Genomic DNA, 27,473 nt, shown 5'->3' on the forward strand with positions numbered 1-27,473 from the left:
TAATTTACACGGAAGAGACGTTTGCACCACTGACAGCAGCTGTCAAGTTTGTCAAGTTTACCAACATTTAAATATTGTTTACGTACGAACTTTATTATCAGATCATTAACATATAAATTAACAGCATCTCCAATAAAGGTATAAAAAGTATGCAAATTAGGATGCAAATTTATTCGGCATTAAGCTCGCAACAAACCGTCAGTTTTAACTGTTAAAGTTTTATGTGAAGAATCATCAGTTGAAATTGTCAATGACAATGGAACGTCTGTAGAGGGCTTAACTTTGCATTCTTTTTCCCAACTGACTGGAGAGTTAAGAATCAGTTTCGTAACAGAAGGCCTAGACAAGAGATACTGGCAGTCCAGGAGTTTTAATTGATTTTGTATCTATTAGGGCTTGTCCCAACACTGGATGATAGAAGCTTAGATAGTTTAAAAATGACGACACTGTCATATAAGGGAACAAAATCTGATATTTCAATTTACAATTTGATAGGACTTAATCGTTCATTTATGGTGAACATTTTCCTATCTTTGTTCTTTAAGGACACTTTATACATTTATTTGATTAGTGGAAACAGACTTTAAATATTATTTTGTACAGACATGGTCGTCGGAAATTCTTCATACAATTGTTGGCGCTGTGCTTCATCCCGCACGCGGCTCTCATCTTGCAGAACTGCACTGCCATGGCACAACTGTCCAATACTTTGGATGCTTCCTTGTATCTGGATACTGAGGTAAGGTTGAACATTTAAAAAGCCCGACAACGTCTTATCTCATAAGAAAGCAAAGGCAAACAAACAATTTTACAAGATAAATAAAAAATCTTTAGTAAAGTTGACAGTGTTTCTTAAGAGAGAAAATCAACACTTAACGATGATGAATCGCTTACATGAAAAACTTTCCAAGTATGACAAAGGCATTAAATCGATTGTCATAGGCATCGAAGTCCATTCAGCTTTTGCTATTCATTTTGGTCTAACAAACAATAAGCAAACTAATAATAACTCAAGCTTTTTCTACTCTAAGGTCCAAACAAATCTGGCTGTCGGCGAAACAGTGATGGCGTTTCAGAAGGAGAGACTGAGTATGACAAAAGCAAGCTGTCTACAAGAATCCCGACAGGAAAGCAGGTTAGGATTGTCGCAAGCTTTTGCACAAAGTGTACTAAAAATAAAGAGAGGTACTCACTATTCCTTATTGATAAAATCATTGGTACTTAGGGGTCAAATCCACTAGACTTAATACCACTTTAAAGTCGGCTATTTCATGCAAATTATGTCTCCTTGCAATGAAACCTCTTTTGTTCACTTTTAAACGCTTTTTATGTGAGTCTCTTGCGTTATTTATTTAATTGATTTGCGCCTATTTAAAAGTCAAACACTATACTAGAGTCCAAAGATATGATCTCTGATCACTGACCTCTATAAATGGATAGGCTATAAACTACGTTAGTGTTTTTAATTTTCGCCATTTTGGCGCTGCTGGTTACGGTTGGTCGCGCTGAAGAGATTTCGAATTAATAATTATGATAGAATTGGCTCATCTATATCAAACAGCGCGTTTAAACAGGAATTTCTAAACAATCGCCTATATATTATTACATGTCTATGCCGCGGATATTTTTTTGTGACTGAATGGACACTGTTTGCCTTAAAGAGGCATTTACAGATTCTCTGGGCTTGAGGTGGCCGAGCGCAGATGGCGCTTAGCCTATACCTTGTTTATGAGTAACTAAGCTCGAGGGCTCCCTCAGGAGCCTCGGCACGTGCCGTTACTTCGTTATTATTGCCGGATTCTTAGCTAGGGTAAAAAAATATTGAGAGTGAAGATAAAATGTTTTGATACAGGTAATTCAGTAATGGAAACTGTAAATGGAAACTATGTACATGGGATAGGTCATCGTTGTATCTATTACTCATGCCTGTAGTCACAATTTTTTAAGGTTAGTGTTTAAAACGATAAAATGATGACAGTATGAGTCACATATATGGGATCCAATTGACGGCGCCGTTTAATTTACAATGTCAAGTGTGATATTCGTCAGGAATGACTTTTAAAGTTTGTCACCAGATTTGTAATTAGTCATACAAATAAAAAAGACTGATGCCAACATATCAATACAGGTTAGGAAAAACTAATATAACTAACAGTGGTAGAGCCCGCTTTAACATCTCCGCACGAATAGGTCGGCTCGCCCGGTGCAAAACCACGACCACACAGAAAACAGACGTGAAGTGGAAGCAATTCCGTGTTTCGTCTGATGAGTGCGGTGCCGGCGGCCTAATAGGCCTTTAGTGTCTTTCCCTTTCCACACTTATCTCAAGAGGAAAGGATGGGATGGAAAAGTGGATTTGACGATGTAGGAGACGCATAGGAAAGTGAAATTACCTCTTCATGTGCGTCTCCTCCTCCGTCAATTAAGGGTAGGCAACGCATCTGCAATTGCGGATGTTTATGGGCAGCGATCGCTTTCCATTTCGGTGGATCAGGTGGCCGCTTGCTCGTTTGCAACCTTATATAATAAAAAAAATAATTGTAGTGACCAGTAGAGCGCGCGCACATCTTTGACTAAACTATGTATAGCTGTTTAGTCGCGCTTTGATTCCTATGTTATATGGAGGTGCAACTAAAAAGTTGAATTGACTGTGAAACAATCGACAATCACACAGCAGTTGTGCGATAGTTTAGTCAAAGGTGTGCGCCGGATATGTTATCTAAATAAAATTAAACCTTGAAGCCAATAAAATTTTCAACAAAACTTCAAAACACACACTTCTTTGTTACCTAAGATGTCAGCAATTACAAAATATTTTTGAATAATTTATTTTTTAATAAAAAGCCCTACACTTACGTGACGCTTTAGGCTATATATTTTTACGTCATTAAACTTAGGGGTTAAATATTTTGGATAAAAACCCTAACGTGGGAAAGAGACCATAAGTTGCTGCCAACATCAAGGTAGTGCAAAGTAAGATAATTGGTATTTTGACATTTGCAATTGAGAATTTGACAAATGCAAACAATAAAATTATAATTTCATGCGGATAGCCGCACGCGAAAAGCTAGTTAGAAATAAAAATATAAGTAAGGTAGTAAAGGCAAAAAGAAAATACATATTTCATAATGCAACTAAATCCCTTTTAGAAAATAAACCTTTGCGCAGTCATAAATTTTAAAGTTGAGAACATGAGCACTCTATCATCTTAATATATTGAGCAAACAAGCACAGCGTTAAACGTGGCATGAATTAATTCATATTTTTATTACATATTTTTGCTAGTAGGGGCAATTCGCGCTCTATTTCAAACAACCATAATAACCAACATATTTCTCTTGCTAACATACGGAATCTAATTGAAGCGGTTACCGAAACAGTAGTTATATTAATTTATCGTATTATTTTAATTCTAATGGAATTCTTTGACGATCTGAACAGCTATGAAGGAACAACAGTCTTCGTTTATAGACATATTTTCTTACATTATAACTCTACGAGCTGTTGCCCGCGACTTCGTACGCGTGGTATTAGAAAACATACAAACTATATAAATTATAAAAAGCTATGTATCCCTTGGGAACCGGACCTTTCTCGGGGATGAAGCTCATCCCATGTGTACTCCAGACTTTGTTTTATATCTGTGCCAAATTTCAATAAGATATGTTGAACCGTTACAGAATGATCGACTAAACATTAAAAAACTAAATTAATGAATCCCACGGGAACCGTAACTATTCCAGGGATAAAAAGTAGCCTATGTGTTCTTCCACGCTATGCTCTAAACCTGTGCCAAATTTCATGGAGCTCCGTTCAGCCGTTTAGGCTACAAACGCTAACAAACATCCATCCAACCATCCATCTATCCATCCATCTATCCATCCATCCATCTAAACTTTCGCATTTATAACATTAGTAAGACTAGTTTTCGCCCACATCTGCGTGGAATTCAAAAATTAACAAAAGAAAGTTGCCTATGTGTTCTTCCAGACAGTCCTCTACATCGTCAAATTTTGTCGAGATCCGTTCAGCAGTTTAGATTACAAACTCTAACAAACATTAACCCATATAAACTTTCGTATTTACAGAATTAAAATGGAATTATGATTCCCTTACTACTTTTTAGCATCGCTGTTATATCCAAATGTCAACATTAACACTTTAATGGTTACGTCAAATAACGATGGAGGAGATGCATAGGAAGAGAAAATATCCTCTTTATGTGCGTCTCCTCCTCCGTCGGATAAGGGTAGGCGACGCATCTGCAATTGCAGATGTTTATGGGCAGCGGTCACTTCGCCATTTTGGCGGATTCAGGTGGCCGCTTGCTCGTTTACCATCTTATGTTATAAAAAAAAACCTAATTTAGTTAAAAAAGTTTCTTCGACGCTGTCTTTTCCCTTAAAGTTGTGAGTTTTTCCAATTTTGTGATGTCATTTATACCCACTGGTTACGCCACTCAACCTCAAGTCCTTTTTTAGTGTATTTGATTGCTTACTTTTCCTTCTTTTCTTCTTCAAATTCGTATAATGTGATGTGCCACGTTTTTTAAACGGCGTACGATCTGCTTACGTCATTGAAGTCCCTCATCTTTCTTTTTTACATGAATAAAAATAAATCATTAGCTCACTACCCTTATCCTATTCACCTAGGGTCAGCGAAAGATTAAACATAACTTTTTGGCTTCATTTTTATTGCCGGCCAGTCGCCAATCCTGCTTGGAAGATAAAAAAAAAATTAAGTATATCTTTTTCTTTATGTGTATTTCTAAACCAGATTATATATGATAAAACATACTTTTTTTTAATCAGCCTGTATCTGTTCTGAAGAATCTAAAAATGTTTTTATTTTTAAGCATACTTTTTGCTTGCACAATATTTTGAAATTATCTTGTGTTTCGAATTTATTTGAAATTGAATTGCAAATTATTCTAATTCTGTGGACCGTATTTTTTTATATCTATTTTAATTTACGTAAGTAAAGCGTTTACTGAACATTTATTTCCTATTTTATTGAATTAATATATATGACGCAATCAGGTAAAAACCTATTGGATTTTACGTGCATCGTAAAATCACAGGCCGTTCGTAATGACAATGCATTCAAGACCGCAGAGAAATGTTTCAATAATAGTTTCAATGGAACATGTATTAATTAATTTCAATTTTGTTTTTGACCACATTTGCACTTTTATTAGGATGTCCGATTTATTTGAAAATTACTCATTTTCCTTGATGATTGCAGTGCTTTTTTCGTAACCGTAGTCTTCATGACGCTACCAGAATAACCTGATATGGAAAATTAATTATTTTTTCATATTGATGATAACTTAGTAAAAGAATAAAAACCGTCTTTACGTACTTACTTTAATTGATTTTTTAAAGCTAATTTTGTTATAAAGTACAGTCGGGGAATATGCCGGTATGCATAAATGCTACAGTCGTTTGAACATTTTTTACACATTAACATGGGATCAATAGCCAATAGGGAGCACTGCTCAAATCTGTGCGAAAAAAGGCAAAGCAGTTACCGCGGTTTTCCGCGACTGTATATAGGTACTTTATACCATCAGACCTGTTTTTTACGCGGTGTAAAATCAGATAGATATTATGTAAATGCTATATGCGATATAAATATGTAAATTCGATTATTTCGTAATGGAATTCGTTTTATATGTAGATATTTTTATCTTTGCATAATTATATTTCTTATATAGTTTATCACTTTCAGATCGAAGTTATTGGAAGCTATCGAGGCTACAGATAATTATCTAGCGACGCTCCCAGCTTCGATAATAGAAGAAGGTTTTATACACAAGTTATAGTAAGTAATTACTGCTATACGCAGAATCGTTTAAATATGTAGAATCGTGTAGATTTCTTTAACTTGAACTTACGTTAATACAAATTTGGAACTGCCTAGCTTGAGAAACTAAACTGATTTCATGTTTTTCTAATGTTTGTTAGCTGTAATATATAATTCAATTCCTTAAATAGAGAAGGGTGAGAAACCACATAGAAAGTAAACAACTACCGACCGCTGACCTCTTTAAATATTTAAATAACCGCGCCGTATTGGCAGCAATACAGCCCATAAATAAATATTGGAGGATGCTGGTCTACCATTAGCAGAATAATAGACCATTAAACGGAACCACTAAGTTGTGATGTTGACGTTATTAAATATCAGAAAATAATAACTTAGGAATGGAAAATCACATGTAACATAAGTCATCAGACCGACTTTTATAGCATGCCCACACCTGAAACTGAACTATCGCATAATTGTTTCATCACGCTTTGATTCCTATAAGCTTATATGGAGGTGTACACTACTCGATTTTTAGTTGTGTAACTAAACAGTTGAATTGGCTGCGAAACAATCGACAATCGCACAACAGTGTGCGATAGTTTAGTGTCAGGTGTGCGCACGCTCTTATCCGATAACTTGCCCAATTCCTGTGAAACTGTTTTAAATTTGACAGTAGACGCTTATCATTTTACTATATTTTTTTAATTTTACTTTGTCTATTGGGCCAAATAAATGTCATACTTGTAGTTAATGATGAAATTAAAAAATATAATAACGAAATAGTGTGTGACGTCATATCAATTCTATGACGTATGTAGGTCATCCCGCGACCTTGAGTCAAACTACGCTACGTAATGGCTGGCCTCATAAGGGGAACGACCTGAATGGTAATTTATATTACCTTAAAAAGTTCGAGTAATGAGTAACCGTAACAGATGCATTTGTAACCACGTCACCGTTGTATACATTTTTTTTATTTTCAACAGAGTATTTGTTTTCACGCAGCACCTCTAGGAAGACCGTGCTGTAAGTTTTTCTACAACTTATAACTGTAACACAAAACAAAATCAACCGAAGGAGAAGGGGATGAACTGAAAAAGGATATTTACTTTACCTGCCCATGCTATCTTGCACTGATAAAAATCCTTATTATTTACAATGTTTTTCGCAGACATGATAGCACTAAGCTTCAAGCAGGATTATTTATCCTGATTTTATTATAAAATACTTTAACTGTCGAAGCATATTATCTCAGTTAAGACCCAACATTATCACATACCTACTAGTCTTACTAATTTTCCTTATTACACAATTTCTAACCTCTGTTTCTAAGTCACACCTAATGATGTCACACCGAATCGCATTTCATTTTACCTCACTCTAATAAGGATTTTGCATTATTTTAGGGAACCTCCCGTTATACACGGTAACGTTCCTTTCAAGAGGATGTCAGTCTACGAGCAGATTAACTCTGTACTTTTACTGTATATGACAAGGAATATTAAATCTACAATTTCTCCGTTATGGCGGTAAGAATAATTATTAAGTAGTATTATTAGTGTTAGTAATTAAAACCAGTAACCACACATGAGCATTCGCACACAATGGCATCAAAGAAACACACTCAAAAAAAATAAAAAGAAAAAATTGATAAAAAACTCCATATATCATAAAAAAACAAAACATACTTACAAGAATGTCCTAGCAACGGACCTACTCGTACTTGTAAAAATAAATAATTTTAAGTAGTAAAAAAAATATTAATAAAAAACTTCAAAACTTAGCCTGGGTCGAAGTCGCCCAGGACCACAAGAAGGGTTCTTGTAAAGTAACTTTTTAGAACAGCCAAAGCAAGGACATAAAAAGACGTAAGCAGCTTCCAAATTAAACCTTTATATGGCTATAAACGAGTAGAAAGAAATATAGGACCTGTTTTATGTCAGAAATAAAGTAAAGGTCGAGAATTGATAGTCCACGAAACACGTAGGAGATGAGAAGTAAATTCATAATGAGCATCTTGAATGCAAAAGGTTCTTTACTTATTGCCGTGATGTAAAGCCTTAGTAAGTTACGGTAACCTAACCGTAATGTTTTTTTTTCTTTAACAATCATGTATACCTATAACTGGATTTGTTATCATTCTTGTGTCTTATATGTTATTGCTTATGTAATTGTTCTATAACTTATCTGTTGGTGTACTTTATAAATAAATAAATAAATAAATAAGTTCTGTAATACTTAATAATAATTCTTGTAGGGTAGACAGGTAAAAATGATTGCTTATTCCACCAAATTGTAAAGTGTATGATACTTCCATATATTATATTGTTAACTTATCTGACAGTGACGTCATTTTAAAGCTATTTGAATCTCTATCCGCTAGTGACCCAAAGCCCTAAAAGTTAAGAAGATAAAGACAGGAGAATATTATGCTCGCAACAGAATAGTCGTGTAGTATTTTTGCGTTATTAAGTAGTGGTCTTGTCAAATCAATTATTACCTTTAACATTATTAACACGGTTGCGGTTTTAACATGTCGGGAGTCATTTGAAACCTGTTACAAGTTTTGTTTGCATTTGTTTCATCTGCTATAATAAAAGTTATCAGGACAGTCACCTCAAACTGGCTTTATTCGACCTTCATATTCTAATTATGCCGAATTAATCGATTAATTTGAATAATAATAAATATCAAAAGGTTTTATCGACAAGGTTAAAACGTGCATTCCGCATATTGTGATTCATTTTTGTTAACCTAAATAATTTAAAAAATACAGTAAGGTCTTAATAAGCTCTTTTGCGGTTAAACGGTTACTTGCAGTCGAGTATCAAAATATTTTATAGTAACATTTAAAAATATTTGTTAAACAAAATCAGGTGTATCGCAATGTACGTGAAACTCCTACGACATAAAAGGGACTGCTTGTTACCACATTGTAAATAAAGCCACATTCGTAATTGTCTTGCGAGAATGAGCAATTTCTAGTCAGAATGAAGCTAACAGAATGACAACACAAGCTATACCTGTACCTGACGGTAATTGGTGCCATATCTTGAATTTTACTGTTATCTCAATATCAGCAATTCCGTGTTTCGTCTGATGAGTGTGGTGACGGAGGCATCATTTAAGTCCCTTTCTCTTTACCACCCATTTCTTATGAGAGGATGGGAATGGGAAGTGGATTTGACGGTGTAGGAGATGCATAGGAGGGGGATATATCCTCTTCATGTGCGTCTCCTCCTAAGTCGGATAAGGGTAGACAACGCATCTGTAATTGCGGATGTCTATGGGCAGCGGTCGCCTCGCCTTTTTGCGGATTCAGGTGGCCGCTTGCTCGTTTGCCACCTTACGTTATAAATAAAATATATTTTGTCAGAGAAAACTCATGGTTATTTGCATAGCGTCATCGTCATTGTCATATTTGTGATTAAAAAAACTCTGATAGTGAGGGCATCTTGCATAATCGATTACTAATGTAAAAAAATTAAGCATTCTGGAAAATAAGGACTTAGTCAACAATGACTGATCGCCTATTTTGTGGTTTCGACCACAAGATCGGGACACATAAAGTTAATGTTTATTTTATAATTTCACCGAGGAATGTGTTAGAATCTCCTGATCCGGTTCTTACCTGATGACTCAAAGCGCGTGTTCGCTGCGTCCGAGAATTTTCTTAAAGTTGTGACTCACTTTGCAACCTTATTGCACTTTTATTTTGTAATGCATTATTATGATAATTACATAAAAGATATATGAAAAGACGTAAAATTAGTGTCGTTATTAACATACTAATAATTACATATGTACTTTTTACAATAAACATTACTATTTTTTGGCATTAGAGCCAATAATGTTTGAATTACTTTGAACCATGGCGTTATAGTATTACCTAACCTAAATCTACTCCGAAATAAGACAATAAACACTGGTATCATCACCCACAAAGAGTATTAAATAATAGGATTTAATTCACGTTTCCAGGCAGCTTTCAGCTGGTTCGGAGTTGCTGAGGACAATGGAGGAACTGTCGTTAGTCCTGATGCTGTCCATCTACGCGTCCGCCTCGGAGAAGTTAGACCTGCAGATGGTGGCTGAGATGCTGGTACACCTGGCGTCGGGACAGGAGCATCTGCAGACTGTCACACAGTATTTGGAACTAGAGAGTCTATTGGAGGAAGTTAAGATGATGGAAAATGTTGGCTTAATGTAAGTACATTAAAAGAATTTAATTACCTTCCCACTAAGAATCATGCAGCAAACAGTGATCATAATAACTATGTAATAAATGTGTTCGATGTTACATTATGCCGTCAGGAAATTCTTAATAATGTTACATTGTTATCATCATCATCACCATCATCATCATCAACATCATAATCATCATCATCATCATCATCATCATCATCATCATCATCATCATCTGCCTTTATCTGCCCTCTATTGGACACACGCCTTATGTTAAATTACGAGTGACTTTTAAATTTTCAGTTTCAATAACACAGAGGCACTACATCTTAACGACAATGTGACCGTGGACGCTGTTAGACAGTGGGCGATAAGCAATAAGGATAGCGCGGAAAATTCATTGCAAGATTTAAAAGAAATACAACAAGTACTGTGGAACGTTATAAGGTACATATGTTATAACTTTAGTACAGGACGCAACGAGATATAGGCACGCCCGTGGACGAAGGTTTTCCCCAACAACAGACTTGTCAAACTCGATCTTGCAGCTTTTATAAAATTTGTAGTTAATTTAGATGTAATGTCTTGTAAAGATAAAGCAATTAGTTTAAAAACTATTTAACTACGTCGTAATCTTTAACTCCAAAAATCAAACAAAAAAATGGGACCCACCTGCAAGCATTACCTTCCGGATAAAAAAAGAATTATCAAAATCGGTCCACTAGCGGCGGAGTTATGCCGTAACACACATAAAAACAATACAAAAAAAACATACAGACGAATTTAGTACCTCCTTCTTTTGGGAAGTCGGTCATAAAATTAGAATAAAATAGTAGAAGAGATAGACATTAAAAAAGAGATGATATGTTTATTTTAATCTTCTTTATTTGACCAAATTTGTGTTTCGTTGTGGTTTTTAAACCCAAAGATTTCTACGTACTTTGACGAAATCCGTGACTTACACCCTTTAAATGTAATTTATTAACGCTTGGGTTTTCCCATTTATTGTTTAATTATGCACAACACACTCACCTAGTCTGTGAAGACTCATACGATTAAAATAATTCAATCATTATAGGTATATGGAGTATCACTCAAAGTTCTTTGAAATTCAAAAGTGTTAAAAATGTTTTCAATACGTCTACTTTATTGTCACTAATACGCACCATGTCATGTAAAATTCTATTTCAACTAAAATAAGGGTTGTCGTACACGGTAATTTTCACAGCATCAGCATGTTGTCAGAGTACTATCTGCCTGAAATAGTGCATGATTGCCCTAATGATAACTGATACATTTTGTTTGTAGAGCATCAGCGAGTCACGAAGTGTGGTCTGCTAGAAGAACTCTTGGCATAGGTGTGGCAGTATTGATTGTTGTGCTGCTGGCATCTCCTATATTAATCCTGCTCCTCAGACATACGATATGGACTATACAGGTACGGTATACTAAGAGTGGTGCAAGACATGTAGGCGTTACGCTTTCTGTTACTTTCGTTTATCTTAGAATTTACGGTCGAACAATGCACATCAGTATACGAAACTATTCGATATGTGCAGCAAACTATTGGAAACTATTGGGCTGTGCGTGCTTCTATTCTAATCGTAATTTAAAATCGAATTTCGAATCGTTTAAAAATTCGAATTTCGAATAGTTTTAAAATTCGAATTTCGAACAGTTTTAAGATTCGAATTTCTAATAGTTTTAAAATTCGAATTTCGAATCGAATTTACAGGAAGAATGATATTATTTCTACCAATGTTGATAATTGAATGTAATACAAGAGTTTCCTCGTATTTTGATTGTTATTGAGTGAACTGAATTGATTCGAACATCAGTTGAAGCAAACGCGATTGAATTATGAGAATAGATAATAAATAACTAATCACAATATTAAATTGTATAGTTAATAAATATTTGTTCTGAAATGTAGTTATGCATCTAATTTTAATCTAAGTTTGGATTTGTGATAGACAATATTAAAGAGGTTATTGTATATAGGGTTTCGAGAAGAGAACCTCATCGAATTTTTTTACATTTTTGTATTTGATAAATAGAAAAATAGTAATTTCGACAAATAAAAGTTCAAAATTGTATAACAAATAATTTATTGAAACAAAACAAAAAGATAAAAGTGATAAAGGTCACAAAATAAATACTTAACTGGTGATAAATAGTACAATTTAGCTGATTGAGTGTTTCCCATTGGACCGACTGGCCCACAGATAGTACGGCTCAAAGGGAAAAGTTCCCTTTGCCGATTGAATCCGTACAATCGTCCTGGTTAATGGATACATTTAAAAATACATACACAGATAAAACGAAATGTGACTTAAGTGCGCCCTCAACTAACAACTGCTTGAAATAATCCACTAATTATTGGCTTAAGTAATATCACATTTAATACATTATATCAAACAAAAATAAACCTGACGAAATATTCTTAAAACATAGTTTATTAAGAAATCACATTTATTCGACACTTATCACAGAATTATTCAAACGTGCGTACAAAACATACTTGTCTCTTTTCTTTAACGTAAAGATGATAGAGATGACTATATGATTGTGTATACCTGCGGCAGCAGACAAATCGAGATAGTAATATTGAAAATGTTTATGAAGCAACACACTTCTGGATGTTCTTCATAAACATAGATATGTTTTCTTTTTCGTTTGTTGTATTCAAAGATATTTATGAAACATATAGACTAGATATAGTGAACATTTTTTTTTATCGGTAATATCTCTGACAGGTAATACATCAGTTGTTAAGTTTGGTACATGTTATATATTTTACATTATTATAATAAAGACAACAGTTTCACAAAATCAAATAAAAACATTTAAACATATTTAATGGCACCTATTGATAATTAAATTAAATACAATTAATTTATGTTGACACTAGGTTTCGCCCACGACTCCGTCCGCGTGGAATTAAAAAATAAAATAATGAGTAGCCTATGTGTCCAGACTATCGTCTATATATAACAAACACCCATCCGTCTAAACTTTCGCATTTATAATATTAGTATGATGTGGTTTCGTGATGAAAAATGTCTCAAGTGAAGTCAACTATGCTTATTCTATAATTTTTTTATCTCTTTGGTTGTACTTTAAAGAGTTTTCATATGTTTTTCGGACAAGGAACGCCCGTATTCTCTTGGTATCTGAAAAGAAAAGAAACAAAATTAATCTTTTTACACATTTATTTGTTGATGGTCTATCACTAGTACTTCGCGTCTAAATTAAGAAGGAACTAAGCTTTGCTAAACAGGTATGAAAGTTCACTTTCTCTGAATTTGTTTAAATCAAATGAGGCATTAAAATTACTAAAGTTTTCACGTCACATCAGCGACATGTTAATGTCATTTTTTCGCATCTTAATGGTATATTTTTATTACGATATTTAAATATAAATCGGCGTTTTATATGACAAGGCCATGTTTAAATCCAATCTTACTAATATTATAAATATGAAAGTTTAGACGGATGGATGTATGGATGTTTGTTAGAGTTTGTAGCCTAAACGTCTGGACGGATTTCGATGAAATTTGGCATGGATGTAGAGGATAGTCTGGAAGAACACATAGGCTATTCACTTTTGTTTTATTCAATGCCATTAGGACGGAGTAGCGGGCGAAAGCTAGTTTACAATAAAATGATGACATCTTTCAAATTGTAAAAGCGGACGCACACCTTTGACTAAACAATCGCACAACTTTTGTGTGATTGTCGATTGTTGCACAGCCCATTCAACTGCCCACCATGACAGTAATAATAAGCTCATAGGAATCGAAGCGAGACTAAACAGTTCTGCGATAGTTTAGTCAAAGTTGTGAGCACGCTCTAAGTTGTTAAGAAGCGAAGTGTTTGAGATCCGTTTTAGAATTCTTCTGTTAGATGTTCGTCTTCAGCTGGGTTTATAAAGTTTCCATTTATTTCGACATTACCTAGCGACTCAGTGTTAGACTGATCTATACTTGAACAGAGTAAAACTCGAGTTATATAGTTCGGAAATGCATTTCGTAAATCGAACTAAAAACGCTTACGAATGGTTAAATTTATTGTTAAACCGGGCATTAATACTCACTTTTTACAAGAGATGCATCCATATCCAGGTATTCTTATGTGATCCAGTGGGCATATCATACTCGCAGATATAGCATCCCGTTTCACTATATCTTTTAGATTTTTATTCTTAGCTAGCTCTGAATATTGCGTTAAAGCACTTGAAGATTCGAAATTTAAATTTGATAAATCAGATACCGCGAGTTTAAATGACCAACTCAATTGTAGAACAAAAAAGAACACTAACATCGCTAAAAATTGCTTGTAAATTCCCATTTTTGCTGCACGTCTATCCAACACGAGTGTTAAACTCCTACTAATTCCGTCGAATACAGAAGGAAAGCAGTAAAAGAATATAATGATTCACTTTCGATAAAATGAAAATAAATGGTTTAATTTAATATTTTACTCTTATAACACGTTAGATGGCCGTAATAAGTAATGAGCAATGTTAACAATGGCCTAGTCATCCCTTATTTAAAGTCGTCCTCAGTGAGGATGTGTGACGTATGGGACAATCTGACGAAATCCATTATTATTAGCATTATTTAAGTAATAAATAACATTAGTTATTGGAGTAATAGCGAAGAACTTCGACCAACACATTAAAAAGCTCTTACTAGACAGCTGGAGCACATTGAGTTTTCTTTTTCTGCAGTTTTGACAGCTGGTTGCGTGAGTTTTGCGATTTCGCAATTTGGTAGGATACTACTTTTTGGTTTCTACACAAATATATTTAGTTTTTTTTCTTCCAATAGACTCAAGAATAAAAATTATTAGATTATAGTGGATATTTAAATCTAGGAAAAACATCCTGTTACCACATGGACATAGAACACAATAGAACGGCTAAAGATTTTTTTTTAATTCTAAACTATCTACCGAGCATAAAAATGTGCGTTGGCTAATCATAAAAAATAATGTATTTGTTTTTGTCGACTTAATAAAAGTATTTTTTTTTAATTCTACAAAGATCGCCACGGGCTAGAAATACTTATAAAATGAAGTCATTGTAACATACTGTGGTTTGTACGGATATATTTGTTACTTACTACGTATCTTCAAAATGTCTTAACGATTCTCGAAGGGATTTAACTCAGATACAGAACATAAAAGCTGCTTAGTTTTTTGTTCCGCACGTACGTAGTCAAAAGCTAATAAGAGGTGTAAATATAACTGTGATGGCGCCATAGTTGTAATAAGATGATTTGTTACAAGAATTAGCTGCGTGTTTGTCTAGATCAACACGATATGTAATTGTTGTAATTACAAGATTGGTATGCGTGTCTAACACGTTCACAGCGGCAAGTAAAATCATAATTCATCTGGTGCGGCGGCGGGCCAAAATGAACCCCTAATGATGTTTCCGAAAATGTATGGCAGGCCTTTCTAGACCCACCAGCACTAAGATAGATTGAATTGCACCATAGTGGAAACATAATGTATACATTTTATGTAATGTAATGTTTACCTGAGATAATCGTTTCGCAATAGCGAGAGGGACATAGTTTTCTTCGACCGCGCTAGATTAAGTACCGCGTCAGGTCGATATCGGCCTGTCACGCAGTGAGCGTGTTAAAGAATCAGTCAGAGTCATTATGTTTGATAGAAATAGATGCTTTGTTATGGTCACAATTATTGTAAAATTTTGTATCATGTTCCTTGTTTTATGCATACTTATATCAAGATTAGCTTTGACAATTCTTTCTTTATCGTTATAGGATTTTTACGCGACTATAGCTTAGATTATGACGACCGACGATCATTTTGTCGTCATCTTGAAAATTGTTTATATCTAGAGGCGTTTACCTCAATAAGAAAGCACGCTCTATGAATATGTACTATTTTTTGATATTTTCCATATTATATACTTAAAAGTAGTTTTTTTTTATTATTCTTATTATACTTAAAAGTAATATAATATAGTTTATTTTAATATTTCTATTTAATGGAGACAATAAATGTTAAAAATCTAAGTAAACTAAGTAGTCATGTGTTAGGAAATAAAAAAAAACGTAGTTGTGAAGTTTTATTTAAAAAAAATCATATTGTTACGTAATATAAAACACAGATAAAATACAATAACAAATAGAGAATATTAACATTGTTTTATAGATCTGACTAGAGTATCGACAAGTGTTCTTGACAAGAACGACATTTGTATGCAAAGTCAGACTATTTTTCATTTATACAATAATAGCTGTCGCTCCCGACGTCATCCGCCTGGTATGACTCTATGTTACTCAGCGGTTACGTAGCTTTCTATTGGTGCAAGAATTTTTGAAATTGGCCCAGTAGTTTTTGAGTTATTTCATTACATAAAAAAATACATTTTTTTTCTTTATTATACTAGCATGTAGATACAAAATGAAAATTATATAATATTTTAATATAATAATAACCTTTAAATAATAAAAAAATGGACAGCGGTTTTTGAGTTGTAATCAAAACAAGTTATTGAAATTAATACTGTGAATACGAATTTCTATTCTTAACACGAACTTCATAGAAAATTTTATACTAAAATCTAAATATTTTACGTATGCGAAATACTTTATTTATAAATAAAACATTATTAACAGCAATACAATAGTCGTGTCTAACACTATACAATAATTATCCTAGAAGATGCAAATGCGTGAGATGGCGTAGATATTTTCATAGAAATTCTAACCGCATTAAACAATAAATTAAACATGGCAAGTAATACATAAGCTATCATCATCATCCACTTGCCCTTATCCCTTACGGAGGGTCGGCACAGTATGTGCTGCTCTTCCATACATCTCTATCAGCCGTCATATCTGAATCCACTCCTTTCTTAAGCATATCCTCTTTCACACAATCCATCCATACTTTCCTTGGCCTTCCTCTTCCTTTGTAGCCATCCACATTTAATCACTTTCTGGTTTATGTCCCCATCGTCTCTCCGCAAAACATGTCCATACCACGCTAACCTTACATATTAATAATAATAAAAAAATAAAAATAAAATCATAATTACATAAAAATTATATGTATTTCTTTACATTTAATTTACCCTGAATTGTTTAATTTTCTTACTAAACTACTTATAATACTGTAACTTGAATACTTCACGTTTAAGTTAATTTTGATTGTGTTTTTTCCGAATTCAATATCTAAAAGCCCGCGTTATATCGTTTGTACCAAATTAAATTCCATTATACTACTCTCAAAAGATTTTTACATAGTTTTCATCAGTTTTTATTCCTCAACTAGTCGTTACCCGCGACTTCGTCCACGAAATCGGCCCAGCCGTTTCGGAGATTGCTCGGAACAAACGCAGCTTGCGGACAGACAGACAAAACATTTTTAAATGCGATTTTCGTTTTTAGCAACCCAAATACATCATCATCCTGAAATCTGCAGTTCTTTTGATATTACAAATAGACACACCAATTTTATTAATTTCGATATTATTCAGTTCGATAATTGATTGTGAAATTGTAGAATTTTTCTGATCTTGCATTTCAAAGTCGATCCCCTTTGTCGTCAGCGCCGTCTATTTCTTTTCTGTTGATAAACTTGATCTAACTTACAAACGATCAGTCTTTGATTTGTAATAAAATCTATTTGGTTTATCTATGTCAACATGGCACTCCTGTTTGTTGCTCATATCTGAAAACAAAGAAAGAACGTTTTAAAGTAACGTACAAAAAATCCTAAAATATTCCCAATCTATTATAACACTTTTTTTTGTAACATTGGTGATAGGTACTCTAACGCCATCTAGTTTTTAACGAGAAAACTCAAAGGAATCTGGATGGGGAAGTCCCCATTCAGGGAAGGCGATTAAAATGTTATGTCACTAGCATTTTATTAATTAAAGGCGTTCATATCTACCTATAAGTGTTTTGCAAATGTATTTTTCAAAGTTGATTTTCCTTATCTTGTAAATTTCATGCACCGCGTATTTTATTATATGTGCAAGGAAAGATCCACCTATTGTGGCAAAGTAAATGTTTTCTATAGTCTATTATTGCATCTAGTACGTTCGTTTTGTTTTAGAAAGAAATAATTAATACCCACATGCTTTTTTAAACTGCGTAATAAAATAAAGATAACTGACAAGATGATTAACTTTGTCAAAGATAGATCAGAATATCCTGCGCCATCTACAAGCAGTCGACTGGAGATGGCGCAGGCGGCGTTGGCGTTTTCTTGAGTTAACAAAGTATGTATAATATATTATATCGTAGGAAATAGCATTCTTATTTACATAGTTTCACTAGACTATACTCTGTGACTCAAACATTGTAATGTTTACAAATTATCGCATAGATTCGTTCTCCATTGCGACATGTTTATCAATTTTACTACTTCCAACAACAGGCGACTGTTAACGTATTAAAAACGTTTCTAAAAGCGGGCGCCTACCTTTGACTAAACTATTGCACACTGTTGTGCGATTGTCGATTGTTTCGCAGCCAATTCAACTGTTTAGTTGCATTAAAAAGAGTAATGTGCATACAAGGTCATAGGAATCAAAGCGCTACTAAAACAGTTGTGCGATAATACAGTCAAAGGCGTTCGCGCGCTCTTGCTTGTATAAAAATTGAAAAATAAGGGAAAGTGTTATCTTTTAAATAGTTGTTTGTTGGCACCTAAAATGTTAATCCTGTGAATCACTTTGTTATATGATTATTAACCTTATCGATGATTTACAATGGCGCCGATACACGGTAAATATTTGAACGATTAGAATTCCGATTACGACATACGTGATTCATCTCCGTCGAATGCTTCTTCAATTTCCTTGTTATTTTTAATAGTATTACCATTTTAAATGTTTTGTTTTTAATTTCTTTGTAAAAATCTTGTATTAAATATTCTATTGTAATCTAAATCTGTTCAAAAGGAAGCTTTTTTTGAGTGGTAGAGCCGAACAAATGGCCCGGCTTGCCTGGTGTAATACCACGACCAAACAGAAAACAGGCGTGAAGTGGATGCAATTCCGCGTTTCGTCTGATGAGTGTGGTGCGGGAGGCCTAATTTTAGTCCCTTTCCCTTTCCACCCTTTTCTTAAGAGGAAAGGATGGGAAGGAAAAGTGGATTTGACGGTGGAGGAGACGCATTGGAAGGGGAAATGTCCACTTTATGTGCGTCTCCTCCTCCGTCAATTAAGAGTAGGCAACGGATCTGCAATTGCGGATGTTTATGGGCAGCGGTCGCTTTCCATTTCGGTGGATTCAGGTGGCCGCTTGTTCGTTTACCACCTTATATTATAAAAAAAAGTGTTTAAATTACTAAAAGAACTATCCTAATTTTCGCTTTTAAAATAAACTTCCCTTTATTGTCCTTTTCTTTTACAAAAAGGTAGAAAAGGTAAATGACTAGACTTAGGTCTCTAGGATGTTTGATAAAGAGATAAATTTGTTAAGAATGAATCAAAACATACGACTACAGTGCTATTACTTCGCGCACATGACCTTTTATGTCAAAATCAAGGTGACACATATTAGCGATCACGACTTCACGACGCGATCTTGAAGATGTTCTACGACAAACAAACCGACAAAAAACGTGAGCTAAGTACACGGTGTGATAAAACGATTGTCATGCCTTTTTTCAATTGTTTTTCATTAAAATTTTATTATAGTAGCGATTACCCGCGATTTCCGCGTGGAATTAGAAAACGCGCTTATCCGCTCACTATTTTAAAATATTCAAACAGAAGAGTGTAATTCAGGACATTTTCCTTTGTCACTATCCTCCATTAAAAAGAAACAGAATAACATCGATCAGGAAGAAATAGACACGATTCTTATATGAAGGTCTTGTGTCGTATTAACTTGGAAATACCTCAGGTAAGGATTTGTCCGCAAGGCAAATTCTGTTCGACAAGAACTTGTGTTAAAAATGCCAAATGTTAATACTGTGTGGATGGAATGTTTGATTGTGTTTCCTTATACTGTTTCACGTTTCGATGTTTATTTGATTTCGTTTTAATTTTACTGGATGTTTTGAAACGAGATCTCTTCAAGTTTACGCTGATTTTTTTTTACTTAAAACATTATCGAGTGTTGATTCGCTGAATAATAAAATTGTATAAATCTTTTTATACTTAGAAAACTTTGTTATCTTTATTATTAGCGAGCAACATTGCAAGTTACACGAGCGTTGAACTATTATGCATATATTTCTAGATTTATTTACAATGTTATTAATAAAATATGTAAATATTAATTTTTCTCACATACAAGTATTCGTGAACGAGTCCTGACCTTCCCTAACTCGATGGGACAAGGAATAACTGCCTAGGTCATGGAATGCTCAATTAATCTGCACAAGTCTAGATGCAAACTGACGCCGGTTTTTGAAATAGCAATTAAATTTATTTGAAATGTTCCTGACTATACTAAAATTCGTTAGGCTGTTTTATCTTTAGACAGTATAATGTATTAGGTGGTCTAGTACGAAAATGTACGAGAAATTATTCGTATCGACATCGATAATTTTTGACGAATTTCGCACAAAAATTTTCGTCGCAGGCCACCGGATCTTGATAAATTTTTACGGTCGTAGGTTTATGCAGTATTCAACTCTCCGAAGTCTTGATCGTCATTGTTATTTACATAAAAGGAAAGTTATTAAACATTTGGTAGAGTTTGTTATCTTTCAAAGAAAACAAGACGGAATTATGTAAATATCTTTCGTACAATGTACTTCGTAGTTGTTACTGTAACTAGTCTTAAAAAGGTAAATTATTTACTTACAAATCACACCCCATACAGTTTATCGGCGGCGGTAACCTCTTATAGCCTATAGGACATCTGTTATACACTATAGCACTGCGTTTTACTCTCACTGGTATCAACCACTTTATATCTTCACTCAATTCCCTTAAAGGGTCAGTCCTTAATCTGGATTCAACATTTGATTTAGACTCAACAAGTTTGATCAGTAAAATGACCGCGAACGCATATATGACTAATTTATTCACCGCCATGATGCACGTCCGATCAGTTCGAGAGACGAAATGACACTGAATAGCCTTCAGCTATCCGAGGTTCTGGTAGTCGATGGATTGGAAGAAATTGCGCGTAAGTAAATCAATTTATAGCCTCTTATGACTCAGAGGTAGTAGGTTTGAATTTCGTTATGTGCAGCCGTACCGTTAGTTTTTACCTCTTGCACACTAAACCTTTCCTTGTCCATTATTTGTATGATAAAATACTTAATTACCCAAATATAGGCTTATAATATAATGACCAATACATTAATCATTGTCATCCACATTTATAAATTTTTAAATATCTTGCTAATATTATAAATGCGAAAGTTTAGATAATACGATGTTCGTTAGAGTTTGTAGCATAAACGGCTGAAAGGATCTCGATGCATATTGTCGTAGAAGTAGACGATAGTCTGGAAGAACACATAGGCTACATTCCCTCTTTTAAATTACACACTCACGGAATCGGATGAAAGCCAATAAATAAATACACTTATTTACGTATTAAATACGTATACTTATTACGTATTAAATACTACTAGGTTTACGTACATACTGGAGAGAGTTACAAAAAACTATTTCAAAGAGCCAAAAGCCTAATAATCAAAGCGGTGGCCTATACTCAGAGAAAGATTAAATTAAAAATTTCCCTTGCAATTCAACAATTGTTTACTATAGTTAACAGTAAGTTAAAATAGTTAACAAACGTCATGAGTATTGTTTCGTTAGCATCTGTTTCAATAAAGCTATTATAGAAAGGCAAAAGTTATTGACATTGTCCAAAGACCTTGATGGACGGGACAAGTTGACATTTAATAATAATTTATTGGTGACTTTCTGATCCTATTATAAATATTAATAGCATGATTTGAAGTAATACAGGACCTGACAATTTTACATCCTACTAATAGGAAGGAAGAAGGTGTAGCGATGACGTGAACGGATTTATTGATACAAGTAGGAGGCGGCCAAGGCGAACGTATTTTTTATTGATCGAGTTTGATACGTTCAAAGTTGTATAAACGAATAACTTATCGATTTATCCTATCAAAAGTATAAAATTGAATAAGTTATCTAGTTTTAAAATGCTTTAGTTACTTTACTTTCAGTGCAGATTTCTTGATATCTAGCACAATATGGATGTTAACAAAGGATTTTCTATTATTCGTTTCCGTCCGCGTGGAATTAAAGAAACAAAAGTGAGTAGCATATGTATTCTTCCAGACCATACTCTACATCTATACCAAATTCCGTCGAAAACCGTTTTGCGGTTTAGGCTGCAAACTTTAACAAACATCCATCCATCTAAACTTTCGCATTTATAATTATGATTACGTCGATAGTATTTTGTCTAATGTGACGACACGTGTCAAGCTTATGTTGTCGTGTTCGAGATTTAATTTATTTGAATATCTCGATGATAATGTCTACTTGATTTGTGGCTTCTTCAATAAGCTTATGTCTACTTTAGATAATAGACCGTGACGTACTATTCATCTATACAGATAAGATGAAAATAATACGCTGCAATACAACTCAACTCGCTTTTACTGGCGACTTTTTCCACGTGATATAAAAAAAAATAAATGAAAACTGTAGCCTGTGTTACTAATTGAAAACGTAGCTTTTTAATGGTTAAAGAATTTTAGAAATCTACCAAGTATTTTTTGAGTTATTACATGACATACAAAAATACAAACCTTTATGATCCTTAAACTTTTCCTCTTTATAATATTAGTATAGATTCGTTTCATTTTTAATTTTAAATGTTTTTATGGTTTTAATTTATGGAATTTTAGGAGAAAAAAATAACAGAAGAATTTATATCGACATAACTTGACAAGACTCTAAACAACTTAACAATATCTAGAACTGTATTGTATGACCGTTATAAGTTCGATCTACAAGTTAGAAAGCTGACATTTTTAGGTCAGATAAATAAAGAAAGAATGTCAAAATAAAACCATACGAAAGAGAGAGGAAATAGTGAGGATAGTTCTGCAACCAACAAAATTAGAGGCATTCTAATGAGTTGAAGATGATGATGTCCTCTGTGACGTAATCAGTGAATGGGAAACCTTGCTATCTCCTTAATGATTTAATAGCGTCTTTAAATAAACCAAAACAATAAAACGATCTTTGAGTTCTTAGCGATAATTCATTTATAGGCATATTATTTTCAGACATTTACAGAATCGATAGAGCTAAGTAATCAGCGGTTAGTTGCTGAGAAGAGAAAAAGCGACGTTCTTCTGTCCCGTATGCTGCCTATGGCTGTGATAAGGAGGCTTCGAGCCCAGAGGACAGTTCCTGCGGAATCCTTTGACGCTGTCACCATCTTCTTCAGTGATATTGTCGGCTTCACCAACATATCTGCTACCAGTACTCCTATTGAAGTTATAAATATGCTTAATATGTTGTACAGGTAAGTTAGAACTGTTTTATTGTTAAGTGCTAATCAGTTTTTCTATCTACACTAATCTGTTCCAGATTGTTCGATGAGAAAATAGTTCAATACGATGTATACAAGGTGGAGACTATCGGTGACGCGTATATGGTCGTATCTGGACTGCCACAGAGAAATGGTACGGGATAAGTATCTACTTACCTTGTACTGTAGATTTGACCAAGGTAATAAAGACTGTTTGTCTTACAAGAAATTTTAGGCTGTTGGTAATTAGCGAATGCTGTTCATGTGCTCAATGTTGCCAGATTCATTGTGTTTTTTTTTTTATAACAGCAGGTGGCAAACGAGCAAGCGGCCACCTGAAACCGCCAAAATGGCTAAGCGACCGCTGCCCATAGACATCCGCAATTGCAGATGCGTTGCCTACCCTTATACGACGGAGGAGGAGACGCACATAAAGAGGATATTGCCCCTTCCTGCATCTCCTCCGCCGTCAAATCCACTTCCTCTTCCCAACCTCTTCTTATAAGAAAAGGGTGGTAAAGAGAAAGGGACTTAAATTAGGCCTCCGGCACCACACTCATCAGACGAAACACGGAATTGCTTCCATTTCACGCCTGTCTTCTGTGTGGTCGTGGTATTACACCGGGCGTGCCGGCCCATTCGTGCTAAGATGTTTTGACATATTAGCACCTTATATTATATATATACATATTAGCACAGTGTAAAGGGATGTCCGTTTATTTTATTACTTAACCCCTATACTTATTATATTATGTGCAGCGCTTGAAGACAAATGCAAGCTACCTTAGATGTATCACGTTTCATTTATTTTAGGCAATCGTCATGCATCAGAGATAGCGGATATGTCCCTGTCGTTGATGCGTGGTCTGGAAGGTGCGCGGGTGCCGCATCGACCTGAAGAGTTGCTGAGGATCAGAGCTGGCATCAACACTGGTCCGTGCGTTGCTGGCGTGGTCGGTACTACTATGCCGAGGTACTGTTTATTTGGAGACACTATAAATACTGCCAGCAGAATGGAAAGTACCGGTGAAGGTGTGTATGTAATTTTATTTTACTTGATCAACCATAGAGTATTCAATAGTCTTCTAAGTCTTCTGAGTCTTCTAAGATATGCTACTATCTGTCAAATAAGCACTCGCCCATCACTAGATCTGGGGTGCAATATTTTTTGGTAAGTCGATAGTTTTTTTTACATTCCGTTATTTCGTCTACAATTTAATCTATAACGGAAATATTATCAATACCCTGTTGATATTTATGATGTGTAATAGATAGGATATTTTATCGAATAAGTTGGTTCAGTGATTCACGATTGATAAATGGTCTTTTAATAGATACGTAGCAAACAGCGGCGTTTATGATGGATTACATACGTTACAACCGATAGCAAAGGGCAAGAAAGTATGGAATTAACCCAGACATGAGACAAAATATTTTTAAAATATGAAAGGTCCTTTTTATGTTTTTACTAGCTGTTCCCGTGCGATTTCATCCGCATAAAATTATGAATATTGTATTTTATTGTTTACATTTGTCATATTATCAATTGCAAATGTCAAAATGACATGACATGACAAACCTTAGCAATCTTTTTTTCTTGATGTTGGCAGCAACTTATGGTCTCTTCCCACATTAGGGTTTTTATTCAAAATATTTACCCCCTAAGTTTATTGGCGAGAATATATACGAGTATATATAGCCTAAAGCGTGACGTAAAATTTTATTAGAAAAAGGGATTAACTATTCATAAATATGCTGTATTTGGTGACACGTTAGGCAACAAAGAAGTGTGTGTTTACGCTTTATTATAATAGTAGATGTATTTAAATTATTGTTTCAGCAATGAAAATTCACATTTCTCAAACAACGAAAAAAGCTTTAGACTCTATTGGAAAATATGAAATTGAATCCAGAGGAATCATAGATATACCGGTAATATATTCTCTTACCTTCTATTATGTAACATTGTTATATACTTTAATTATATACATTAAATGTTTTATTAATGATAGTAGAGGCCATACTAATTGTTTATTTTGCGTCTTGAGTTTAGTCTGACAAAATACGTCAGTGTTGATAATTTGCCGCAATATTATTTCATAAGCATAACAATGCCTGTGTCACACGAGAACGGAGAGAAGCTGAGAAGTAGACAGTAAGGTAGGAAAGGATGGTACACATAGAGACAGAATTAGACATTTTTAGAGTGGACGCACAATTTTGAAGTAACTGTCGCACTGTTGTGCGATTGTCGATTGTTTCGCATCCATTTTAACTGTTTAGTTGCAGTAATAGTACGTGCTATTTGATATATACTTGTACCTACACATTATCTAGCTGTTTTATATGCTAAATATGAAAAAACCCGAATGTTTTCGCATTCGGGAACTTTCCCCGGGTTTTATACCTGTTTTTTCCCACATGAGAGTTTTTTCCGGGTAAAATCCCATCTCTACATAGGAAGCAAAGTGCAACTAAACAGTTGGGCGATAGTTTAGTTTTTTTTTTTTATAACATAAAGTGGCAAACGAGCAAGCGGCCACCTGGATCCGCCAAAATGGCGAAGCAACCGCTGCCCATAGACATCCGCAATTGCAGATGCGTTGCCTACCCTTATCCGACGGAGGAGACGCACATAAAGTGGATATTTCCCCTTCCTATGCATCTCCTCCACCGTCAAATCCACTTCCTCTTCCCATCCTCTTCTTAAAAGAAAAGGGTGGTAAAGAGAAAGGGACTAAAATTAGGCCTCCGGCACCACACTCATCAGACGAAACACGGAATTGGTTCCATTTCACGCCTGTTTTCTGTGTGGTCGTGGTATTACAAATGTGCGCACGCTCTTACGGTACAGTTAATGTTTAAGTAATTGCAATACTGCACTATCTACTACTCTGTTCTTGCCTTGTGGAAAAGGTGATGCTAGGAAATTTATTGCATTTTTTGCAGGGTAAGGGATCTATGGAGACTTTCTGGTTACTGGGCAAGTTGGGTGGTCTACCCCTGGAGAGTCCGCGTTGTATGCGCCTACATGACTACGACCAGAATATTCTAGAAATGCTCATTAAATCTTAATGTTAATTTTAAGTTTAAATTATTATAGAAAATGTTAGTGCCAAGAATAAGTATCATTAATATAAGATTTGATTTTATTAAATAAATATTAAATCTTACTGTGATTTTTCTTTTTTTTTTATCAAATATTTGAAATTACTACAGTAAAGTTACGAATTACAACGTAGTGTACTTTTGATGTACTTTAGTAAATATAGTATATCAAAAAGTGTGCTAAAGAAGTTGATGATAAAATGTTGGCGTTTTAATAAAAGTAGGTAAGAATACTCTGCAATCTTTTATTGTACTACATTTGACTAGACATTGACAATATAAAAGTTAAACGCTTCCTTATTCTAGAAATTTCATTTTCACGACTATATCGTAAACTACCGCAAATAAAATAAATAAGAACTATTGTTAAATTACACTATTAATTTGTCAATAAAATCTTACGGCCGAATATTGAAACGATATTTAAGTATGTAACAGCAACTTTAATGATAAAGTCACGACTAAACTACAAATGCTATAAAATATTCGACGACTCTCAGATTATAATCGACGCTAACGAAGTGTAGTGAAAAAAGAAAGAAAATAAAAAAAATGAAGTGAAGTGTTTCGTTTCAGGATTTTGCCGTTAGATCGACTTAAGTATACCTACACTAGAAGAAAGCCTAATTCTGATTGCGTATTCGTCAATTTTTGGTTTTAAAATCTCTCAATTTTTTGTATTAAGAATTACAATTAATCCTATCAATAAATATTGAAGTGCAAATTCAAGAAACAGTGACATCGAGTAAATCTACTTAAGCTCACTATTTTTGTTCTCTTTGGTATTAGGAAATGAAAACGATGGAAAATAGGTCTAGAAATTTATACCTATGTCCTAAAACACCACAAAGGTCTATGTAACTATCTCTAGGTAATGCTATCCTTCTC

At 34.3% G+C, this 27,473-nt stretch overlaps 1 protein-coding gene across 1 annotated transcript; it reads left to right on the forward strand.

The window, feature by feature from the left end:
• Window positions 1-603: 603 nt before the first annotated feature.
• Window positions 604-26,552, forward strand: LOC106108410 (receptor-type guanylate cyclase gcy-21-like; the record flags this gene model as incomplete). The annotated part of the gene is made up of 12 exons (XM_013289575.1): window positions 604-739; window positions 1,032-1,135; window positions 5,731-5,823; window positions 6,817-6,837; window positions 9,793-10,017; window positions 10,300-10,443; window positions 11,305-11,434; window positions 23,230-23,471; window positions 23,537-23,631; window positions 24,291-24,509; window positions 25,318-25,409; window positions 26,427-26,552. Coding segments are annotated over 12 exons (1,627 nt in total), but the record flags the coding sequence as incomplete, so codon positions are not given.
• Between the last annotated feature and the right edge of the window lie 921 nt (window positions 26,553-27,473).

The sequence above is a fragment of the Papilio polytes genome, unplaced genomic scaffold (genome assembly GCF_000836215.1).
Source record: "Papilio polytes unplaced genomic scaffold, Ppol_1.0 DF821511.1, whole genome shotgun sequence".
NCBI classification, from domain to species: Eukaryota; Metazoa; Arthropoda; class Insecta; order Lepidoptera; family Papilionidae; genus Papilio; species Papilio polytes.